The 23902-nt window shown below is 35.7% G+C and overlaps 1 protein-coding gene across 3 annotated transcripts in view; it reads right to left on the reverse strand.

Moving 5' to 3' along the window:
- CADPS2 (calcium dependent secretion activator 2) overlaps window positions 1-23902 on the reverse strand; it is a 567688-nt gene that overhangs the window by 60772 nt on the left and 483014 nt on the right. For 2 of the 3 annotated variants that reach the window (XM_024250127.3, XM_054559723.2), the window contains 5 exons: window positions 15572-15713; window positions 10615-10770; window positions 9049-9196; window positions 8315-8329; window positions 1056-1130 (listed from right to left, as the gene is read on the reverse strand). In XM_024250127.3, the coding sequence (XP_024105895.1) occupies window positions 1056-1130; window positions 8315-8329; window positions 9049-9196; window positions 10615-10770; window positions 15572-15713 (536 nt within the window). Of the gene's footprint in view, window positions 1-1055; window positions 1131-8314; window positions 8330-9048; window positions 9197-10614; window positions 10771-15326; window positions 15447-15571; window positions 15714-23902 lie in introns of all 3 variants that reach the window. The other variant, XM_054559726.2, reaches the window with a different exon arrangement.

Consider the following 23902-nt stretch of genomic DNA (forward strand, 5'->3'; position numbering starts at 1 on the left):
TGTATTTCCAAACTATTTTCCAGAAAGGCTGTAACAATTTATACTCCCCTATGTAGGAAAGGTGAGTGTCTTGCCTCACCTGAAACTGAATGTTACTTTAAAAACATGTATGCTAATTTGCTAGAGAAAATAGTATATTATTGTAGCTTACTTTGCATTCCTTAATTAATGAGGATTAATATTTTTCGTGTTCATGGGGCATTTCTGTTTTTTTCTTTTCTAAACAGGATGTCTTTTGTCTGTTAAATTGGGGCGGTTTTACCTTTGCTTCTTGTCATCCTTCCAGTTGTTTTATGAAGAAACCTGATTTGGGGCTTTTTGATGAAGCCTTGTGAGAGGATGGGATATATCTGCTTATAGGAAAGTGCCTCTAGGAACATGACCATTCTCTCTGTTCATCCTCTTAAACTCCTGGTGCTCTCATGTTCTCTCTTCCTCTCCTTATCAGCCCCCGATCTCAAATGCTACCCATGACCATCTGTTACACCTTAGTGGGAATCTAAATCATCTAATCACTAAATGATGTGCCCACTGCTTCATCTCTACTTATACAGTGAAAGATCATAGATTTTATCAAAGGTATTTTGAGCATCAAATTGGAAATCCTGGGAAACTCCTGGGCATGGAGGACCTCAGATGTCACCCTGCAGCTTTCTCTGTCTGTCTCTGAGAACAGATCTAGAGCCTTAGTGCCGTCGCCACCACAGATGGGCTAAATTCAAGGACTGATGACTACTCAAAGCTGCTATGGAGTTAAAATAAATAGCATGAGAGCATGAACGTGACATAATAAGGTTTTACTGGAAGAAGAGTTAGTTTTAAAATGACAACAATTGTAGGAAAAGCCAAAATTTATTATATACAAAAAAATCAAAAGCTGTTGACATAGTGTTCCTAACCTTTTTTTGCTCCTAACTTTTCTGAAAATTCTAATTTTTTCCTGCCCTAATCTTTTAAACTACATTTTTTCTCAATTAGATCTTTAAAAACATTAAAAAATTCTCCAATGAAAATTTTTCACTTTGATTTAAAAAGGTGAATAAATAATACATTACCTTTGAAACTAACAGTGAAATGATTTCTTTTACACTGTTGTCGATCAGATCATCTATTTTTGAATGGTACTGTTGCTAGATAGTAAAAGATAAAAACTAATCAGTTGATATGGACACAAAACTTTTGTCATCAGTCATAAATGCTCTAAATCTACTAGTTATGATCTATCAGATTTATTTATTTATTTATTTTTTTAAAGTATCCACTACAGAAACATTTATAATATGTAGAACTGGTATAGCATATAGAACATTTCTTAAATGTAATTAACAAGCTTCTTCTAAGAATGATACATAGAATTCCACACCCAATACTTAATAACAACACATTAATTTTCAGCACACATAAAAATTTACTATGTACCCATTTACAAAGAAATTCTCAATAAATCTTAAGGAAGCAATATCTTACTATATTCTTTCACCACAATACAATTTTTAAGTTATTATTTTTTAAAGTAACTGATGTATTTTAAGAAATTTAAAAAGAACACATATAAACAACTTATTTAAAATGATCATTTTGAACATTAAAAGAACAAAACCTTGAAAATGATCCACCCAGTCAACACTTTTTACATTGTAGTTTGAAAATTTTCCCATGTGCACTGTTGAGTTAAGCAGCTAATGGGGTTATTATTTAGATGAATTGAGTTCTTATTCTTATTCAGGCAGAGGAATGTGAAGGATACTTTTTGTCTTCTCCTCTATAATTAAGGTGGCCATGTATTTTTCTAAAGGGTTGGTTTAGCTGGAGAAGCAAAAAGACTAGAAAAAGATTTAATTAATACTGCATTTCATGTCTGACAACTCTCATTCATAAGTTATTTTAAATGTGCTCTAGAAATAAAATGAGCTCCCAATTGTTCACTCTAAAAGGACCTTTTTGTCAGCACAGGGAGCAGCAGTTTATACAATTCTTACAATATGCTCGAGCAAGGGCAAAATTAGAATTTCATCAACAAAGGTGAATAGATGGTAACAAATTAATAGGCCATAAAAGGTATAATGAAACATCACTCACTCCCCGTAGTTTTATTACCGCTTCCTCATGAAAAAGATGCCTTTAAATAAATACCAAAAAAAGATGTATTTAAAATCAACCTGAAAGACTTTTTTTTTCCTTTCTTTAGAGAATACTAGAGGGCTCCATTCTTAAATTAGCAGAAGCTTTGGCTTCCAAGGCTTGTGAAGGCACATCCATTTAAACAGTAATTCTTCCTTTAGAAGCATTTATCTGACAACTGATTGTCCCCAATAGCCACTTCACAGAAAATGTGACTTGTAAAGACTAACCCTATCTTGATGGTTCAAGGCTTCTTGGAATAGCTAACAAAATGCATAGAGTAAAAGTGCTCAGGTCAATATAAACATTAGACCAACTTCACTGCTGGTTGAATGGTTTCTTAAGATGTAAGTTTTTGAAAGCTATTTTTTTTTTTTTTGTGCTGAAAACATGTCTCAAAGTTTCCACACAGAACAAAACATCAACTTAGGTCTGCTTTGGAATACTCAGGAATGACACTCCACCCCTCTCCCCAAGGGTTCCGACAGTTACAAGTGGTTATCATAAACCTGCATAAATAATAAAGAAAGGAAGGATAATTTTGGAGTGTCTGAATTATTTTCTTTTTCTGTGTGAGTCTGAGTGTGTGTGGGTGTGAATATAAGTGCATAATGATGAGTGATCTAAAATTAACCACATTGATGTGAAAGTGGAATTTTCTGGGCACATATTGCACTCACTAAAGCGTGTCTGTCTCACTTAAAGCCTTTATCGATTCCAAAATTTGTGCTCCCCAGAGGATAAATGGAATTGAAACATAAACAGTGGATTTCTATTCCAGGAGTGCTGATATTTTTGCTTTCGAGATAGCTTGAAGAGAAGGAAAAGGGGAGAGAAAAGCAGAGAGAAGACAGAAAAACAGGTAGAAGAAAAAGAGCCTGAAAAAGCTGGCTGGCAGTTAAACTTCTGATCCAGTCTAAATTATTAATAATTTTCTGAGCCAGGCACGCCCACACATGAACATATCTGAGACCAGCTGAACAATTCCAGTGCACGGGCTGATGGGTAGGGTAATCCCTCCACAGACACACTTACTAAAAAAGGCCCCCCAGCTCCTGGCTGAAAGCTGTGCAGCTGACTGTGCGATGGAGAAGCTTATGCAAATGAGCTCTGCCTGGCTCTCCTGCTCTGCCACTCCTGTTTCACGTCCTTCTTGCTCCAGATCAGTGTATGCAGCAAGAGGAAATTAAAAGCCACGTGATACACCTCTTTGGGGTAGAAGAAGAAAGAGATACAGGAGTTGGACTTCAAGCATCTCACTTCCCTCTTACATGGAAAGTGCTCCAAAGCATGCAGGCATTGAGGCACCCAGATTTCCAAGCAGGTTCCTAAATATGCCTTATCCCCAACGTTTTTCTCTGTTTTCATAACTTTCATTTTTTGAATTCAAAGAGATCAAATGTCATCAGAAAGCTATTGTATATAAAATACATAGCTTCTACATGTTAAACTTTTGGGTTGAATTGATTCTGGCAAATCTTAAAATCAAGGGATGAGCCACAAAAGAGGTCATTGATACCCATTTTCTTGAAAAGCAGTGAAAGTCAATGGACACTAGGAACCATTAAATTATCCTGTAATACACACCTGTAGATTGTTGCTTGCTTTGATACCTGATCTAGCCATAAGCAGAGAGAAAGAGAAAAAGGGAAGAGATGGGGAGGGAGGGAGAGAAAATGAGAATGAATGAACAAAAACAAACACATACAATGTTAAAAACAAAGGAATAAAGAAAGAAGTATACATCTTAAATTTAATACCCAAGGGGTAAATCCAAATAGTGTGAGGTTTTAGATTTGTATAATATAGGATTCTGCTATTGTAAATGTATCTGGTTAGATATGACTTACACTAATATTACAACTGCTGGGAACTTTCAGAATCTGCTCTGGCTGCACAGTTGGTGGAGGTGGTATAGGCACATGAGTGTGAGAGAAAAGATGGCCCGAGAATTCCCATTTTACATATATATTCTGCAGACAATAACTCACATATGCCATACATAGGTATACAAAGTTAGCTAGAAAAAGTCATTCATTAGGGGACCCAGACAACTTTCTTTTTTTCTGTGTTTTTTTTTTTAATCCTTGCTAAAAAATGTATTAAATAATGTATTTCAGGAAAATGACAAATTAACATAAAAGGAAGTTGCAGAATTAAGGAACAAGGATGAAACCAGAAATTGAAATATGTCAATACATGTAATTAATGATTATCTGTAAAAGTAATATTTGTGTGTGCACACATTTAAAATAAGGCAAGTCAAAAACTGCCAAAATAACAATGGTTATTGTGTGTTCATCTGGGGTGGGTACAGGAGTGTTCAGTGGCTGGTTAAAACATTCTAAGATCAGTGGTGTGCTTAAACTAGTTCATAAAAGCAGCTTTTTAGGAATTTTCAGATAACTTTCAAAGACATAAACATGCAAAAAGAGATCACAGGTAAAAACAGAGTTTATTTGCATAGACATTTTTAAGTTAAAATTGATAGTTTTTTTTTCCCATTTAGTATAACAGACAACATTTTTGGTACATTTTTGTTTCCAACAATAAAAATCTATAAAATTTTTATCAGAGGCTGGGCATGGTGGCTCACGTCTGTAATCCCAGCACTTTAGGAAGTCAAGGTGGGAGGATCGCCTAAGCCTGAGTTCGAGGTTGCAGTGAGCTATGAATATACCACTGCACTTCAGCATGGGCGACAGAAGGAGACAAAAAAAAGAAAAAATACGGAGAAAAGGTAATGCTTATACACCGTTGGTGGGAATGTAAACTAATTTAGCCACTGTGGAAAGCAGTTTGAATATTTCTCAAAGAACTTAAGACAGAGCTACCATTTGACCCAGCAATCCCATTACTGGGTACATATCCGAAGGAACACAGATCACTATACCAAACAAATGAAAACAAAAACAAAAACAAAAACCACTTGAACTTGTATGTTCATTGCCATGCTATTCACAGTAGCAAAGACATGAAATCAACTTAGGTGTCCATCAGTGGTAGACCAGATAAAGAAAATATGGTACATATACACCATGGAATACTACAGTTATAAAAAAGTACAAAATCATGTCCTTTGCAGCCACATGGATGCAGCTGAAGGCTATAATCCTAAGTAAATTAACACAGGAACAGAAAATCAGATACTGCATGTTCTCACAAGTGAGAGTTAAACACTGAGAACACATGGACATAAACATGGGAACAACAGACACCGTGGACTACTAGAGGGGAGAGGGAGGGAGGGAGATGTGAATGGAAAAACGACCTATTGAGTACTACGCTCAATACCCACGTGTAACAAAACTACACATGTACCCCCATATCTACAACAAAAGTTGCAATTTAAAAGAAGAAAATAAAATTCTTTGAATACTTCAAGCTGGATTGATAATCTTAGATTCTAGGGCTTTGTTAGATTTCAATTCATTCTTAAGCTAAGTTTCCCCACATCTGCCCTCAAAGGCAAACTGTGCCTGCTTTCCCAGCAGGTGATTCTGAACTTACATTAAGATAACCATTCAGGAATCCTTACTTCACGAAGCCCAGGGAAATCACAGGTCAGACACAGTCTGAAATCCTGGCCTCTCCACAATCAGGTGAACAGCACCACTTCACCTGACTGTTGTTACACAAACATACTCATGAAATGAAGACTAATCAGATGCCAGTGAATTCCAGCTTTCTTAAAAGATTTTGGACCTTGTCTTGGGGTATATAATATTTTAAAGGTACTGGATTGTTAGTTCCAGAAATGGATGCATTTTATTTTAACTGAGAACAAATTTGGCCCAAGTAGGGCCCCTTGCTCCCCTGAATTGCCACATTAATGTGTTTTCACCTTCATCCTCAACTAATGGGACCATGGAATGAAGTGGTTCTGAGGGCTGATGAATGCCTACAGCCCAGGTAGTCATCTGCTTTTGTGCAGTTATGGATAATGAGGATTCTAAACACTGAGGTGGCTTTGTGATCTTGACATCTGTCCCTGAGGGACTGGCCTGAGACTGCTGACTCATTTCACACAGCTGTCACATGAACAGATCATTCACCCACTAATCACTCCATTAAACCCTATTCTGGTCCTCAGTGGAACATGTTTGCATCATCATGTAGCATGTAAGAAAAACAGGATCATAATTTAGAAGCACAGAAGGGAATGCATTGTGGGGAAGGAGTTGGGCAAGTTTTATCCCAGAGATGACAATATAACACATTTACTAGAGATTTTGGAGAGGTAATTTCTTTATAATTTAGAAAAAACATTGCGGCTACGTTTAACTATGTAGTATATATTTTTACATGGTTCCAAATTGTCTAATGATCTAGCTTTTTTCAACAACTTTGTTGCTTTTTATAAATGAAGTCCATTGGCTCACCTGTATATGTAATGTATACACTAATTTTCAACAATTCCAAAACTTAGCATATATATAGAGAGAAGGCATATGCAATTATGTGGGTATGTTTACTGGAGAGAAAAAACGAAATATAAAATTCTTTTGCAACAAAATTCTTGTTTACCACTTTTTCAGGGTTGCTAATGGGTTTTACACCTGCACATTTTGAACTATGTTAATTGTGTGAAAGTTGTGGGGAACTAATTGTCTCTGGTGTGAATGTACAGGTGCACACATAATGAACAGTAGTAGATTACTCTTCAAAACCACCCCCCTATTAATGTAAAGAATCATTTGACAATGTAACAATGTTCATCATTTGTGTGTGTGTGTGCCTGTTTTTCCTTTTAAGTACTACAGCAAGTTGTTTCTTACAGGGGAGGATTTTTAAAGCAGTGACAACAAATCTGTTCATCCACTCAGCAAACATTTACTAAAGTGCCTACTGCATGTCAGGTACTGCAGTATATGTTAAAATAAGAACAAATGGATAAACCCATTATTAATGGAAGATGATTCCACAAACCAGATGAGAAAAGAATGGGTTTATGAGGAACTTAAGATAATATTCTCAGGCAGACAATCAAAGGCTTACATCTGGGTATTAAAAAAACATGAGGAGGTAAATAGGAGCCATTGGTATCTAAGCTAGCTGCCTACTTATTCAGATAATTAGATATAATAAATCATGTTGTAAGTGATCAGAGAATGATAATTACTGAACATTCTATAACACATATCCGTTACTTGATATAATTGTAAGGTTGTATGCTATGGTAATATAAATACATTTTTTTCTGCTGAATTGCTCAAAGAATAAAATTGTGTATTCATGCATAAATACAAATTATGGCCAAATAGCTAATGTCTATATCTGGGGCAATAGGTATAGAATTCGCAAGTAGTAGGCCTTCTCATCTATTTTCATAGTTAACTAAGCCCTTCTGCTTAGATGAGAATTGTCAGCCCAAGAAGAGTCACCCTGAGTTTGATTCCCAATTGTCAACTGTAAGACTTGTAAGATGTAACTTACCTACCGGACACAAAGACATTCTGATTCATGAAAAAAGAAAAAAGTATACACTAGTCAATCCTTTATGCATAAAGGTTTTCCAACCTTGTACCTCAGGGATTCTGGGGTAGTATTTTAGGATGACCTGTTGTGGAGGAGGGCAGAAGTCTCATGACACTGGCCTGCCTCTCCCTTACCTCTGATGATGATCACATCCTAGGCCATGAGTGGGAGGAAAGACTGTATCACTGGTGGGCTTGTAACTCACTGAAATCCACCACTGGGTTCATCTGTATGAAGTGACTTTGGGTGTGGCCTCCTGGTTCAAGTTTTTAGGGGCTATATGTCATCTAAAGCTCCAAACTTGAAATTCTTTTGGTATTAAAAGTATACTGTAGATAAATGCTTGAAAAATGTTAATTATCACTCTGCTCCTATAGTTATTCAGATTTCAATTTAAAAGAAGGTGAATTAATTTGGTTTTAAATAATTTTATCTTTAAAATTCTAAGAGTAGTTTATAAATTCTGCAGACTAACAGGCGAGAAACATTCCCCTTGTCATTATTTAAGGTATAAGTATTTAGTGTTTTAATGAATCTTTGGACTATTGCTATGTTATTGTAAGCTGTTAGCCTTATATATGCGAACAGAGAAGCCAAAAATCTGAAAATAAATTTATATAATTTTAATTTTAAAAGATGGAAATAAAAAAATATACATTTACGAAAATAATAACTCAAATGAAATGTGCTTTTAGAAAAAAAAAATGAGACTTACCCATTGACTACCAAACTGGATCATGCCATGGGGGGGAAAAAAAGATGATGAAAGAGAACAGAAGGGAAGAATAAAGAAATGAAGAAAAAGTAATTACAATGGGAAAAAAAGGCGACAAAATCAACTTAAACAGATAATTGAAGAAAAATAAATCAATTTTCACCCAATCACCACTCTCAACAAAAAATCATGGGGTAAAATAAAATTTTACTTCTGAATATAAAACCAAACAAAATACAAATCAAATAGAAAGAATAGGATATTTATTGATAAGAACTAGGCCTAGATTTTTAAGTCTATTTTAACCTAAATTTTTAAAAATGGAAGCTACTGTGTAAATAAACTATTTCATACTTTTTTATGTGTCTTACTTTTATAGATGCAAACTCTGGATACTCTAGATTTGTATAAACAAAACAGGTAGCTTTCCAGCTTTCTCATTTGCTTGTAAAAAGCAAGGTTTATGTAAATGACACAACACTTCAGCTGTTAAAAGCTATATCTAAAATTCATGGCCACTTATGCAATTTTAGACCGTATTTATATCAAAAAGGAGAAACTGACATGAGCGAAGGATAAAAGGCATTCTGTTATTATAGTAAAGAAAAGATCAAACGTTTGGTGCTAGAGAACTTGGTCTTTTCAATACAATCAAGAGAATGCCTTGTGGAAAGAGCATTTCCCATGCCAAGGCACCCTGTGCTGCCTTTCCCCATGTGGCACATTCTACATACCTCTTGTCCTCCATCCAGGGCACAGAGTTTGGTGCTTTGCTTTTTGGCGTCAACTAATACATTAAACATAGTGCAAACGGAAGCTGGAATGCGCAAGTCAGTTGTTTTGCTTGCCTTTTGTAGCTTGAGTTCAAATGCAGTTCTTGTTCTAGTTTTTAAAACATGAATTCAGAGTAAGAAATTCTGCTATACAGCTCACCTGTTTTGTAAAAAGTGAAATCAACACTACAAGATGCTAATTTAAAACATGCAAATAAGGAGTAAGCAGTGTGGCAGTGCTTGGGAGCTAAGGGGTGGGATGCTTTTCTTTTCAAGTGTCTCAACGAAAGATCAGATTGTGATATTTTTATATTAAGCCTAGCTTCATGCAGTCACTCAGGCAGTATCGCCACCCAAATGAAGCTTTTTGTTATATCTGGAGTACCACATTTAATGGAAAAAAACTCATAATTTCACTTAATTGTCTGAATTAATTGTCTGAATTTACAAGTAGAAAAATCACACACTTGTATGCATTTAAGCAGAATATATCCTCTATGTGAGGGCTTATCAGATTAGAAAAAATAAGCACGAATATAGAAAACTCTAAAACATGGTAATCAATGTACAACAGACAATGTGTAATTCTTTTACGTCACTTACATTCTCTTTCAAAAACCTAAAATTGCAGGCAGGTTTTTGAAAGAAACTGCATCATGGGCAATTTGGAATTGGTTTTGCTGAAGTATCCTATGAAAATCCACAGAATCGAGACATCAAAATCAAAGATGATTTTTAAAAAACATTAAACTACCTAATTCAGGGCCTTGCCTTAAGGGGCCACTGAACATTATTCTAAAGACAGATTTTTTCTTGGTTTCAAGATTTCAGAAATATCCAGTTGGTCTAACCAGTGTCTGAACACTTTTCTAATATGTGGCTCCATAGTGTCCTTGTATATATAATGAACAAGGACAATGGAAAAAAAATGCTTGACCAATTAGGATGCAAAGCTGATTTTGTAAAACTATTATAAAATGAAAGCACATTTGAAAGAATACGAAGTCTCATAACTTATTTCCCGTTAAGTTATAAAGAATGTAAGCAGATAGTTGGAACTCATCTGATGTGGACAGAAAATACCAGAAAATAGTTAGTAATCCCAGAACAACTGATGGTGCCGATCCTATTTTGAGTTTACTATGCCATTTCACAGCACACAGACACAGTACATAATGCATACAGAACATAACAGACCTTTTTCATATGTCTCAGGAGATATTACCTTGGGAATTTAAAGCATAGTATTCCCAGAGAGATAACAATAAGCCCTAAAGAAACCATTAATATGGTATAGATGTTACTGATTAAGGCAATAGTTGGGAGACCTGAAAAAAAGTATCCAGCCAATTTCATCAATTACATGGGTCCCCAGAATTTAATCAAGATAACCTAATACTCATTAAATGTTGGAATAGTGGTGCATAATGAAACCTTTGCTGTGACAATAATATATTAGGTACTTGATAAAAAGTGATATTTTTGGGTGCTGGCACATTAAGCAGCAATTTGAAAATAAATGTCTACCTTTTGACACAGGCCTCTAGCATATCACTGGCCATTAGTTTAAGTCTTTGCTCTAAGTGGTGGGCAAATTCCTGTTCTGGCCAGTGCAGATCAAAGACAAACATTTGCAGTGCATCAAGCTTCCAAAAAAGGTCTTCTGATGTTGCTGAGCCATTGCTAGAAGAAAAAGGAAAAATGAGCATCATGAAGTCCCCATGTTAATTAGGTATACCATTAATACATTGCTTTTTCTTTTCTGTATCAACTGCCATCAGTGAAAAAAATACCATATAAAGTTTCTAATGATCCAATATTTTCTTTTTCAGCCTTCTAATTGTTCCTCTACAATTCTTAATAAGGCAGGGCAAGGAGAACAAAATATAAATAAATATGGTGGTAGGGTTTCATACGAAGAGGTAAAATGGATATGTACACTTTACTAAGGAAATTATATTGTGTACATAAGAACAAACACTGTAACTGTTCTTTACCAATCTCTAGGATAAAGATTCTTGCAAATCCCCAAAATTATGTTTTATGCAAGAAAATTCTTATGTTAACAACCAGTACCTTTGCCGTTATTCATGCATATGTGCCTCTGTCACCATGGTGGTTTCTGTCTATCTACACGTGTGTAGAATATAGGGTCCTTGAATTTCTCAATTACAGGTAAAGGTGAGACAGGAACTGGAAATAAAACGGGCTAGGTAGGGAAGCAATCTTTTACTTTCATTTTTTGCCTTTCTGGCTTATTAAAACCCAACTTAGTGCAAGGTGTTGTCTGACAGAGAAATGACATTCAGGGTGCTCTGAAGATGGAGAAAAACAATGCATTTCAGGTCCTTATATCTAACTGTGGAGCCAAGATTTGCTAAGCATTCACTACTATGGTAAAATTACTCTACAGGAGTGCTATCACCCCATGTATGAAGGTAACTTATAGAAGAGTAACTTATAGAAGAGTTACAGTAACTTATAGAAGGTACCTTCTAGAAGGCGCCTTCTATAAGGTACCTTCTAGAAGGCGCCTTCTGTAAGGTGCCTTCTAGAAGGCACCTTCTGTAAGTTACCTTCTAGAAGGTACCTTATAGAAGAGTACATATAATATTTTGGCAAATGGTTATTACTTTCCATTATGCAAGTACATAGGCTAATACAGAAACAAGTGTTTTGAAAGTAAAATATTCCTACATTAAAACATATTGAAATTTAACCATAAAAAGCATAAAAGCAAAAGCAAAAAAAAGCTGCTGTATGATTCATTTGTTCTCAGCTTTCCCACAATTGCTTCACATATACTAACTTAAAATTTATATTTCTAGTTTACAAAAGAAAATTAAAGAAATAAACTCATTTATTACAACAGCACAGGGGAAAATACCTGTGTAACAAACCTGCACATTCTGCGCATGTATCCCAGAACTTAAAGTAAAATTAAAAAAATATATATTGTTTAAAGCACTGCATTGTTTCGCTAAATATATCTTAATGAGCTAGCTTAGAAAAAAAGGCACCTCTTGCTCTTGACTAATGAAAAGCTTATTTCTGCCCTCCACCCTGGCCTCAGCGTCAAAGCTCTATCACAAACCTACATTGCTTTTCTCTTCTCATTCTGCTAGTAATTCCTCTTGATCTCCTTGTCTTAGCCAAAATGTCCTCAGACTTAAGTTCTCTAGGGACCAATCACAGCAAAGCAGTGAACACTCCTGTAGCACTTTACTTACTTAAATCTCTTCACCTTAATATTCAGTGCCTCAAATGCACCATTAAATAAGAGAACCAGACAACACCATGCTGATACTACAGTGAAAGTGTTGAAAAAAACACTACCTTTATTTCTCCTTTTGCTATATATATCATAAAATTAAGAGAAAAAAAGACCAAACAAAATCTCCCTTCACATCCACAGTGTACAGCTTGGTAGATGAGAGGAACTGAGTTTTAAGAATAACTGAATACAATTGGCAAAGAAGCAAATCTGCTTCTTATAATCTTTTTACTTTGGAGAAATGTAACTATTTGAAATGTATATATTCTTTAACAACACAATGACAAGGAAAAACATCATAAAAACAAAATCTCTAATGGTAAAGGCAGAATTCTACTAAAAATAGATTTTCTAATAATATATGACAATCTTTATAGAGAATATGGTTATATTTTTCTTCTGTTTGATTCTATGGTAAGATTCTTCACAATAAATGTGTTTAATTGGGAATGTAATTAAGATAACAAGTGTTTGTTATAATTAGATAGATATATGAAAAAAATGTGAGTAGGCTTTCTCTGGAGTTGGTACATATAACCTGCAATTTATTCAGAGCTTTTTCATTTTAAAATTATTTCTAATCAGTGACCTATTCCTAAAGGTATTATTAACAGATTAAAGAATTCAAATGTGAGTAGTGGACTCTGAGATAATTTCCTAAAAATGCCAGCAAGAAACTTAACTTACTGGCATTCATTTCTAGAGAAAAAAAAAACAGAATAAAGATTTATATACAGATAGATATGTCGATGAGCAATCCTTGCATGATTTATGCATTGGTAGGCAGGGATGTATCTTCAAAACCACGGTTACTTTTATATTCTTCTTATTTAATCAGCAGTTGTATTTTTAATTCTTTATGTTAAATATAAATGTTTCTTTTTATTAATGTTTCAAACTTCAAAAAACAAATGGCAATAACATCATAACATTATGAGTAATTGTGGACACTCTGACAAAGAACCTAATGTTGATAACCTTGGTAGGTAAAGACAATGGTGATCAACTTGTAAAACACATTTTTAAATTTCCCCAGAATGGTGAAAGCACAATTACTTTACTTACAAAGCCCCAATTTGTCATTATTCCTGTCCTGAAATTAACATACTTTAAAAAAGGGTCCTCAATAAGGGATTCAGAGTTCGTACAAATCCCAAAGTTAATAAAAGAGTACTAACAAAAAAATAAATTTCACAGGATAATGCCCATGATAGTGTTCTTGGCTAAAATCAAGCGTTAAATAGATGAGAAATTAGGAAGAAAAGGAGTTAAATTATAAAACAGTGTAAAAAAGAACAAAAAATCATACACTTAGAAAGGTGCATTATAGTTCGTAGGTAATTTTCTGAACACACACAGACACCACTTTACACACTCTAATGACCAAAAGCATTTGCCTGTAAGAAAAAAAATTCACATGTAACATAAAATCCTAGTGAGTATTATGAATGCAGTTATGATGTTAAACTTGGCGAAATATTGCCAAATTACTTTGCAAGTTATTCTCTTTCTTGGTCTTTTCCTATTTCTTTTCTTGATTGTGTGCATACCTGACTGGGGTGTGGATTTGCAGTTGGTGGTGGGATAGGTAGAAAAGTAGCAAGTTCTTAAACACAACGTTCTATGACAGCAGAACAAATTAATGATAGGAGTGAGGAATTTGTAGTCAAACAAACCTGGGTTCAAATTTTGCCTCTGTCACTTATTTGCTGCGAGATATTGGGTAAGTTTTGTTTCTTAGTTTCTTTATGACTTAGTTTCCTTAACTGGAAAATGGGGATAATGATATGAGGTTGTTATAAAGATTAAATGAGATAAATAACTTGGCAATGTACTGGAAACATAGTAAATTCTCAATAAATGGAAGCTATTTTTCTTCCTCTCATGATTATTCTTTCTAGTTGATTTCATATGAGATCTTGGGCAAAGGAGGTAACTGCCCGAGTTTTCCCATTTGTAAACTAGTACTATTACTTGGTTCTGATCGCTATGAGGCTCATAGTTTTAAAAACTATACCATTATAAATTATAATGATGATGCCTGATGACAGTAATAACAAAAACAACAATGTAGAGTAGTAGTAATTATCATTTACTGGGTGCCTAGGATATGCCAATAGTACTAATAATTTACTGGGAGCCTAGGATATGCCTCACTGCAGTTTTTTTTTTAAAATCATCACAAAAACATCTTTCAATTAGGTGTTGTAATTGTTTTAGAGTTGAGGAAAAAAACTCAGGCTAAGAAGGATTTACAATTAATAAGCTAAGATCTAAATTCAGAACTGATCAATTTGAAAGCCCATTCCTGTTCACTTCAGTGGTTCTTAGTTGCTGAATCTGCAATAGGCAAGCTCATCACGATGTGAAGTTAATAAATATGGTTTTTGGTGATATAAAGACTATTTAAAAATACCAAGATGTACCAACTATATAATAAAAGAACAAAAGAAGGACTTCCTGGTTTTGGTAATGAAAGGGCCTGCATGATGCAGTACTGTTTTTTAAAACTTGAGACTAAGATAAAAATAGAAAAAGATTATATTCTTGAAACCATTCTTCCAAAGGTTTTCTACTTGCACAAGATAAGTCATCTGGGCAGTAATAAAGCTGGAGCTAAGAATCCTCAAAATGCTTTGTATACATAACGAGAACTCTGGTTATTTTACTTAGGGTACAATGTCACCAAATGATTTACTTAGGGTAGAATGTCACCAAATTATTCCTGTCCCACAGATTACATATGAACTACATTAAACTAGTGTGTTTTTTCTTTTTAATCGACATCATTCATCACAGATATGCTAAGCTTAGCTTACTAGCTTAAAAAACTCAAACAAAAAAAAAACAGTATTCCTCAACCAACGATGATAAATGCCATGCAGTCTAAACACATCTGCGCAGAACACAGCCCAGGCCATGCACCAGCTAACACACCACCAGGAAATAAGTGAGGAATACACACGTGGACTCATATAAAGAAGGCATCCACGAAGGAGTAGAAATGTTAGGAATCTGTGGAAGATTAAGAGGCAGACTTGGAACTTTTGGAAGAGCTACATTGGGAAGACTGTTGGCGATATTCCTGTAAAGAAACAAACAACGTGGGAAGGGACCACCATAAGCGATAACTACAGATGGCCATGTGTAAAGTCATAAGGTCAGGGTTGAAGAGGCAGGTGTTCTACGGACACTAGGTAAGATACCTACTTGACAGGCTGCCATGTCTCCTGCTCAAAACCTCTGTGAATTGACTGGGCGATGGAGGACTCCATGAGATCCACATAGCGGACAACCAAGGGTACAAAGATTTCTTGCAAGTGTTTGTGAAATTTTCCATTACACAAAAGTGCTGAAATAGCCAAGCAGAAACAGTGTTTGTCAGAGGGATAATATCAGACATTTGGAAAATATGGGCCAAAAAAACACGTTTTCTGAGAGAATCTGACACAGAAGAACTGACAAAATGCAGATGAGAGTAGATCATATCCCCCATATTGAATATCATATCATGGAAATTGATCAAAAAGTATAATTAGCCTTCTATATATGGCTGTCAAAACACAAACAGATTATATCTCTCTTAAATTCTCCTGGCAGGTGGTATGTTTTTATTTTCTAAGAGGTTTAACACATAGGCACATGACCACTCGCTGGAAATTCAAGGGAGCTGCCAGCTCCCCTGAAGGTCCTGACACATGTAAATACAGCAATTAAGCAGAGTTACAATCTCTGTGCTATGGTGTGTATCACAGAGGAGCTAAACCTTCTCAATTCTAAGAGGTAAGCTTGATGACTTGTAAAAGCTATTCTTGTTCACTAGGAGGGTGTCTTTGGGTTTGGGAATATCTATTTTGATTCATGAACATGATAGTTATTTGTGGATTTTCTTTTTAGTCACTCAATTTTGCATATCTGTATTTAAAAACAGCACATGACATGGATTTTTCAGTTTTCCATTTGTCTTTAATAAATGGTAGTATGGAACATCCTACCTAAAGTAGTGACAGAAATCTTAGAATTTGTGTTACAAGGCTGCTGGGCAAGGTACACTCACCTTTTTCAGGCTATGAATGTTTTCCTATGCAGATGATACAATTTTATTAAAATATAGGTGAGTATGTGCCTAAGTTTCACCATTAAAAAATAGAGAATCTATATGAAAACAGTAACGCTAAGTAATAAAGACTTTATTTTAGATGACAGTACTAGATTGTAAATATTTCTCAAAGAACATGTCCTAAGCCCCATTGTGGCCCTCAAAGTGAAAATGTGCTGATTTAAAAATATACTCTGTGGTCAGGAAAGGTATTCCTGAAGAGACAGAAGAACCTTCCATGGAAGACTTAAAGGGGAGGTTTCCAGGTAGAGGGAACAGCTAGCAAACAAGTTTTGGGGAGGAATAAGCTTGGGTCTTTGCAGAAAGATGAAAGGCCAGAGAAACTGCAATAGACTGAGGGAGGGGGAGGGGAAGCCCATGGCAGGGTCTAGATCCTAGGACTGAGTAAGGAGTGTTGCTCTTAGTGGGTGTGATGGGAAGCTTTATGATGCTTATGATTATGCAGAGGAGTGACATGATATGATCTCTCTGGCTGCTGTGTGGAAATGGAGTAGGTAGCCAGGGGTGAAAACAGAGAAAAAGGTTAATACTCAGTTGTTTACTGCAATAGACTAGGTAAAGGATGATAGTGGCTTTGACTAGGGTGAAGAGGTAGAAGCTGGGAAAAAGTTAGTAATCTCATTCACTTTTACGGATTTGAATAGCTATATATGCTTATAGTTACTAAACCTAATTACTAGCAACTCCAATAGCAGTATCTTATAAAATACTCACTATGACAACTTCCCACATTATCTTCTTCAGGGCAAAAATATCCCAAAAGCCTAATAGTGTTTTAGATCTTGGTCAAAGCACATGATGTTTATCACTGTGGCATGTATATGAAGATGCCTTCGATATGTTACTTTATGCGTTTCTGAAATTTCTCAGAGGCTGGACAACTACAGGCACATAAATTGGTGTGGGAAGTAATTCTAAACACAGAAGGAAATACAACAGATTTTTTTTTCTACCTCTAATTGATATGGGTTAGTATTTTTTGTGGTTAAATACTCTTTTCCCAGCTCAGCTATATGCTAAAAGATTTTCCATTAAATTGTGAACAATAATCATATTTAATGATAGGTGTCTTATTTAGGAGACTAATGTTATCTTAATGATGTTTTCTTTAGCACACTGAAAGAAGCTTTATTTATTCCCGGAGATTCAATCATCGAGCTAGAAGGTACTATAGCTCAAATAATTCAGTTACTTTTATCAAACGCCACCTAAATAAGCATGCTAAACTTTAAGGATAAAATATTCTCACTCAAACCATCTAATTCACTGTAGTATGCAAATTAAAAAATATACTGATATCTGAATTTATTGGGTCTCTACTTAAGAACTCTCATTCTCTTCTTCCTCCTCCTCATCCCTAGCATATTTGGAGTACCAAGCACTATGTGAAGTCCTATATGTGCCTTATCTCATTTAATCATCACAGAAACTCTACGAGGGAGGAAATTTTTTTCTTTTTTTGAGATGGAGTCTCACTCTTGTCGCCCAGGCTGGAGTGCAATGGCACAATCTTGGCTCACTGCAACCTCTGCCTTCTGGGTTTAAGCGATTCTCCTGCCTCAGCCTCCCAAGCAGCTGGGATTACAGGCGCATGCCACCATGCCCAGCTAATTTTTGTATTTTTGGTAGAGACAGGGTTTCTCCATATTGGTCAGGCTGGTCTCGAACTCCCGACCTCAGGTGATCCACCCGCCTTGGCTTCCCAAAATGCTGGGATTACAGGCATGAGCTACTGCGCCCAGCTGGAACTATTTTTTTAAACTTATTAACAAGGTAACTGAGGCATAGGAGTTTAAGATACTTGTTTAAGATCATTTAGTCATTAGTAGAACCAGGATTTGATAGAAAAACTCCATGTTAACCTCTATAAAACTACCATTCCTCACTCTGACAACCAGTTAATCATCAAGACTGGTGTATTTTATATCCTTAATATCTTTCAGTAAGTTACTGTGCTCTCTTCATCACCACTGCTGTTGCAATAGTCCAGCCCTCTCATCTCCTGTCTTGATTAATGCAATAATAACCTAACTGGTCTTTAGGATCCTAACATTTCCTCTGCCAGTCCATCTTCTCAAAATCATAAGCAGAGGGGCTTGCTGAAATATAAAACTAAGAATGTCTCCTAAAGATTATAATCCTTTAGTGGATCATTATGACAAGCTTCAAAAGCCTGAGCATGGTATGAAAGCTTTCCAAGACCTGTCTTCAAGTTACTTCTCCAGCTCATTTCTGTTGCCTTACCTTTCATTTCCTGTGGTACAGTCATAATGACTTTCACGATTCAATATACACTTGCTCCTCAAATCCTTTCTAGAAATGCTTCATTCTGCTGTCCCCTTGCCCAATTACTGGCTTCTCTTTACTTTCTACCCTGGACAGGTTTCCACTGTGGTTCTGGTTATACAAGTGGTCTTCTCTTGCTGATATATTTCTTGCTGACATATTTCTCGTTGCCTACAAGGATGTAAGGTTCTCAAGGCAGGAACTATGTCTGTATTCTAAGTTCCAGAAAAGTCCCTGGCTCAGAGCAAGTAATCAAATGTTTGTTGGATGAATGAATATTTGAATGCTAAGATTATTACATGATTATTGTATTAAATGGCACCTATAAAACCTATTGAGGCCTGTGTATACACCTCATACTTTGTATAAAATATATAGCATTAAATAATACAGCTATAAGTTCTATTTTTAACCCATATGTACAAGATCAGACTGCTAAAAATTCTAATGAATATAAAAGTTGGTTATTTTATGTTTCTTATTTTAATGAATGTGGCAAAGAAAGGATTTTCTCTGGTCAGTTATGAATGTTGATAGCAAATGATTATATCCTGCAGAATTTAAAGAAAATGAAGATTACCTATATTTCCTATGAACTACAAAAAATCTTAAAGTCTAGCCAAAAGTTTGCTCAGAATTCAGCAAAGAGTTATTTTTTTATTTGAAAAAAAATCAAATTATAAACCCACATTTGAGAGTGTTAGAAAACTGGCAGTATTATTTCATTGGTAATTAGAGAGAAGGGGGAAGGAGGGAGTGGGGGAGAAATGGGGGAGACAGACAAAGAGAAAATGATGGAGGGGAGAGGGAGAGGAGGGCTGGGGGAGGGAGTAGAGGAGAAATAAAGAGAAATATACAAAGAGGGGGAAAGAAAGGAAAGAGAATATTTGGTTTCCAAAGACAAGCTACAGAAATATACCCTACACTACACTTGTCTATGTAAATGTATGCTCCTTCCTTAGTTGTCCATATGGCAGCTTGCATTCCACTCCTATCAGACACTGTAAAAACCCCTCTTAATATGTAGCCTGAGGCATCAGAGTAAGTGCTTCTATCTTCTCCATATGGTTTAACAAGGATAGGTTATGATTTGGGGCTGTCACCTGTCCAAATCAAGCCTTTACAAAGCACCCATTACAATAGTTCATTGGAAGAGGCAAGTTCTTCATGCGGCCTCATCCGAGAGCACTTCTGACACCATACTCAAGTATGAGGGAGTGAAAAGGGCTGCTCAGAATGAGTCTCAAAAAGTGATTACTGCCTGAGGGGAAAGCCAGCACCTATTTTTCAGATAAAAAAAACCTTTTTTCCCCAAAAGATTCCATGTTTCCAAATATCACCTTGTTAGAAAATAATGAGGCATCAATGACATCGAGCCCTATGGTACAATTAGAAATGGCAAAAAGAAAACAAATGGCTTAAATATAAGCTAAACTCAGGATACAATATGCCCAATTATTTTGAAAATCCCTGATAATAAATTAGTTGATTATTTTCATACAAAAAAGTCTTACATTTACAAAAGTACTTGTCATAGGCTTTTAGTAGTAAGATTTCAACAGAGAATTTAAATTTAAACTATGATCCAATTAATAACAATTACTGAGACAATAATCACTGGGTAAAATAAAGAATAAGCAAATAAAAGAATTCATATATTGTTTTTAGGGTGAAAATATGCTGCTGACTCTTGAACCCATATAATCCAATTTTATAGTGCTCATCCTCTTCCAATTAGCCAGCTTTAGTGGATTACTAGAAAGAATGATTTTTCTCCTCAAACTTCTAATTAGACATTTCAGAAGGAAATGGGTAATTCATGACCAGCAAAACAAACAGACAATACAAACCACAATAAAATCAACAGACTTTGCCATAAAACAATTATTTAAGAGACTACAAATTATATCAACCCTAAGCAATGCAAGCACAGTGAACTAAGAAAATTAATAAGTCGCTCTCCATGTTGACAAATGCATATAATGAAGACCCCCATCACAGAAACAGAAAATATGAATATGGGCTTCAGGAGAAAAGCCAGGAGAACTGCAGTCTAGAACAGCTTTATGTAAAAGGAAAACACTCTTCTTTCTCTCTCTCTCCCTCTCCACCCCCCACCCCCCACCCCTTCCTCCCTCCCTGAGATTTAGAAATAGCACCCAGCTAAGAATATGGCACATTAAGTAGGCACTCAATAAATGTCTGATTATTGAATAAATATCAATAAAAATCTACCTCCTAAGGGAAACTCCAAGAGCATCCCATTTAAGTAGACTAGGAAACACACTGGATTCTATTGTCCTTTTAATTAAAAATTTGATAAGTAATTTTATATTTGGTAATATTAATGTACACATTAACTAGTATAGTAACCCCTAAAACCATACCCAGCTCTTCCTTTTCCCTTGGGGCACTTGCTAATATACATTCATACACATATACATCTATCTAGGGAGAGAAAGTGACAAGAAGTGATAGAACACAGCTGTTAAAATGTTTCTTACTTTTTGGGCAACAAATCCAAATTTAAAACTATAATGAAAAAATTTCATAGAATGGTACACATAATTTGAGTTATACTTCCACAATCTACTGCATCAAGTTATTTGTGTATATATGTGTGTATCCTCCACTAGATTTTATGTTTTTCAAGGGGAGGAATCATTTCTTATTTATCCATGTATTTGCAAGGGGCCTAGGATTTGTAAATTGTGGGCATCAGGCACTTGTTTCTTGTGAAATTAATTCAGAAAAGCTTAATTAACTGAAGCTTATAAGGCAAAGATAAGTAAAGAAGTCTTATGGTCCAGCAGTCCTCATGCTGTTTTTTTAATGAAATTACGTAATATTAAAGGCAAATAGAAAAGTCTGTAATTTTACTCAAGCTATGCATAGCCCTTCTAACCTTTGAGTTAATGTCCCACAATACTTGCCCCATCAATAGGAATGATTGAGTAAAGCTATATCATGATCGATAACTCTCTCAAGGGTGGGTTTCTTGATGCCCATGGTTTTCAGAAGTTACAGGTGTTCCTGTTAATCTGTTACAAAAAACACACTGGCATTTTAGAATAGGTGATTATCTTTAAGCCACTAAACCCTATGAAAATATAAAAAGCAGATCAAAATTTTTAAAAAGTCTACAAGTAGCAAAGAAACTAGAGCAGGCAGGGTGCGGTGGCTCACGCCTGTAATCCCAGCCTTTGGGAGGCTGAGGCGGGTGGATCTCTTGAGGTCAGGAGTTTGAGACCAGCTGGACCAACATGGAGAAACCCTGTCTCTACTAAAAATACCAAAATTAGCTGGGTGTGGTGGTGCATGCCTGTAATCCCAGCTACTTGGGAGGCTGAGGCAGGAGAGTTGCTTGAATCCGGGAGGTGGAGGTTGTGGTGAGCCAAGATCATGCCATTGCACTCCAGCCTGGGCAATAAGAGTGAAACTCTATCTCAAAAAACAAAACAAAAACAAAAAAAGAAAAAAAAAAAGAAATTAGAACAGTACTGTGGAATTCATCTGAGGGGAAAATGGTAGTGACTCCTTGCTTTTATATTTCCTTTACCATACTGGTCAGTAAAACAAATTCTGACGCACCATTTTGAATCCAATCAACTGTGGGGATTAGAGTTAAATACATTCTCACATTTTGGCCCTTATTTCATCATTTGTAAAGTGCATACTTATAAAACTAAGCTGGCACACACAGCTTTGCTGTAATCTAGATGTTATACCCTTTCTGCATTGTCCCTAGTTTATGTATATCCAGATATATCTATAAACACCAATTCGTGAATTTCAGATGAACAGCTCATTTAAGCACTTGAAAGAGAATAACACGCAGGTGTCAGCCTTCCATATTTCAAAGCTTGAAGATTAACCTAATATACAATATGGTGACCTAACAGTCCTTCATTTGAAAGAAATCTGAAAAATAATCTCTGATACAGCCTAAGTGTGAGAATAACCCAGCGGGATTTCCACCTCTTCATTTCTTAATGAGTTTTTTGATAATGAGAGGTGACTTTGCCAGTCACTCTGGGCTCTATTATGGCTAATTTGACTCCACTTCACTCTCCTTGTTAATTATTAACACTAGCCTTTTTATCCTCATGAGACCACATTCCAATTTTTCCTTTTTCGATTTTTATGAGCCCATCTTTATGAAGGTGAAAGTCTTCGAGAACAGGTTTTCACTTAGTATAGAGCAGGAACATTTATTATTCGTTTAGGCAGAGATGCTGTGACATTGATTACATAAGCACGGGTGTTCTTTGGGATGACTTTAATGTGCTAGCAATGTGAAAAGGCTGTTAATTAAAGAAGCAGCACCGTGGTATTTTTCAGTTGGGAACCAGTTCCCAATAGAATGGTCATTTGCCACTTGCTAGCATATCCACAGATTAAAAGGTGACTAGCTCCAAGGGTTTGCCTTTCAGCAGTGCTGAAAGAAATGATTTGTGCCATTTGCAGATGGCTTTCATTTGTCAGAAGCAGTCACTTGCCTTATCTATTATTGACAGAACAACTATGGAAATAGCGTGCAAGGGTAGAATCTATTTGTACTAGCTTTATAGTCACTCAGTATCATTGAACCATAGTGCTAATTATTTCATTATGAAAACATTTATCTTCCCTCAATTTTAATACATCTCTCTTTCAAAATTGTTTCCTTAGATACCATTTAAACTGATTGCCCATTAAATTACCTCTTTAGCAGGGGAGTAGATTGGGGTAGATGAAGGCAGGGTAGAGAGCGAAGTGAGAGCTTGGTCTTTTTTGGCCAGAAATGGAGGCTGACTGTTTTCATCATCAGTCTTGCTCTGGGAATCAGTGAGTGAGTCTGTGAGGGGTGGGAGATTGGGGACAGTTGCTAAAATTGTGGTGCAGCTGGTGCTCTTCCCTTGAGGAAAACCGCATTTCATCTCCAAGGGTTCTTCACATTTCATCTCCAAGGGTTCTCCAAGCTATGACTTTCCCTAACCATGGCTAACTGTAAGGAAAGGCACACACCCCAGACAGATTTTTTTAATTTTTTTCTCCTTAAAATAGAAACCGAATTTGCTGTCTTGAACCTTCCCTCACTAATTAGTTCAGTCTCTAGAAGTCTTGTCACAGATGATTCCTAACATACATGCTGA

Source organism: Pongo abelii, chromosome 6, assembly GCF_028885655.2.
Source record: "Pongo abelii isolate AG06213 chromosome 6, NHGRI_mPonAbe1-v2.0_pri, whole genome shotgun sequence".
Classification (NCBI taxonomy): Eukaryota; Metazoa; Chordata; class Mammalia; order Primates; family Hominidae; genus Pongo; species Pongo abelii.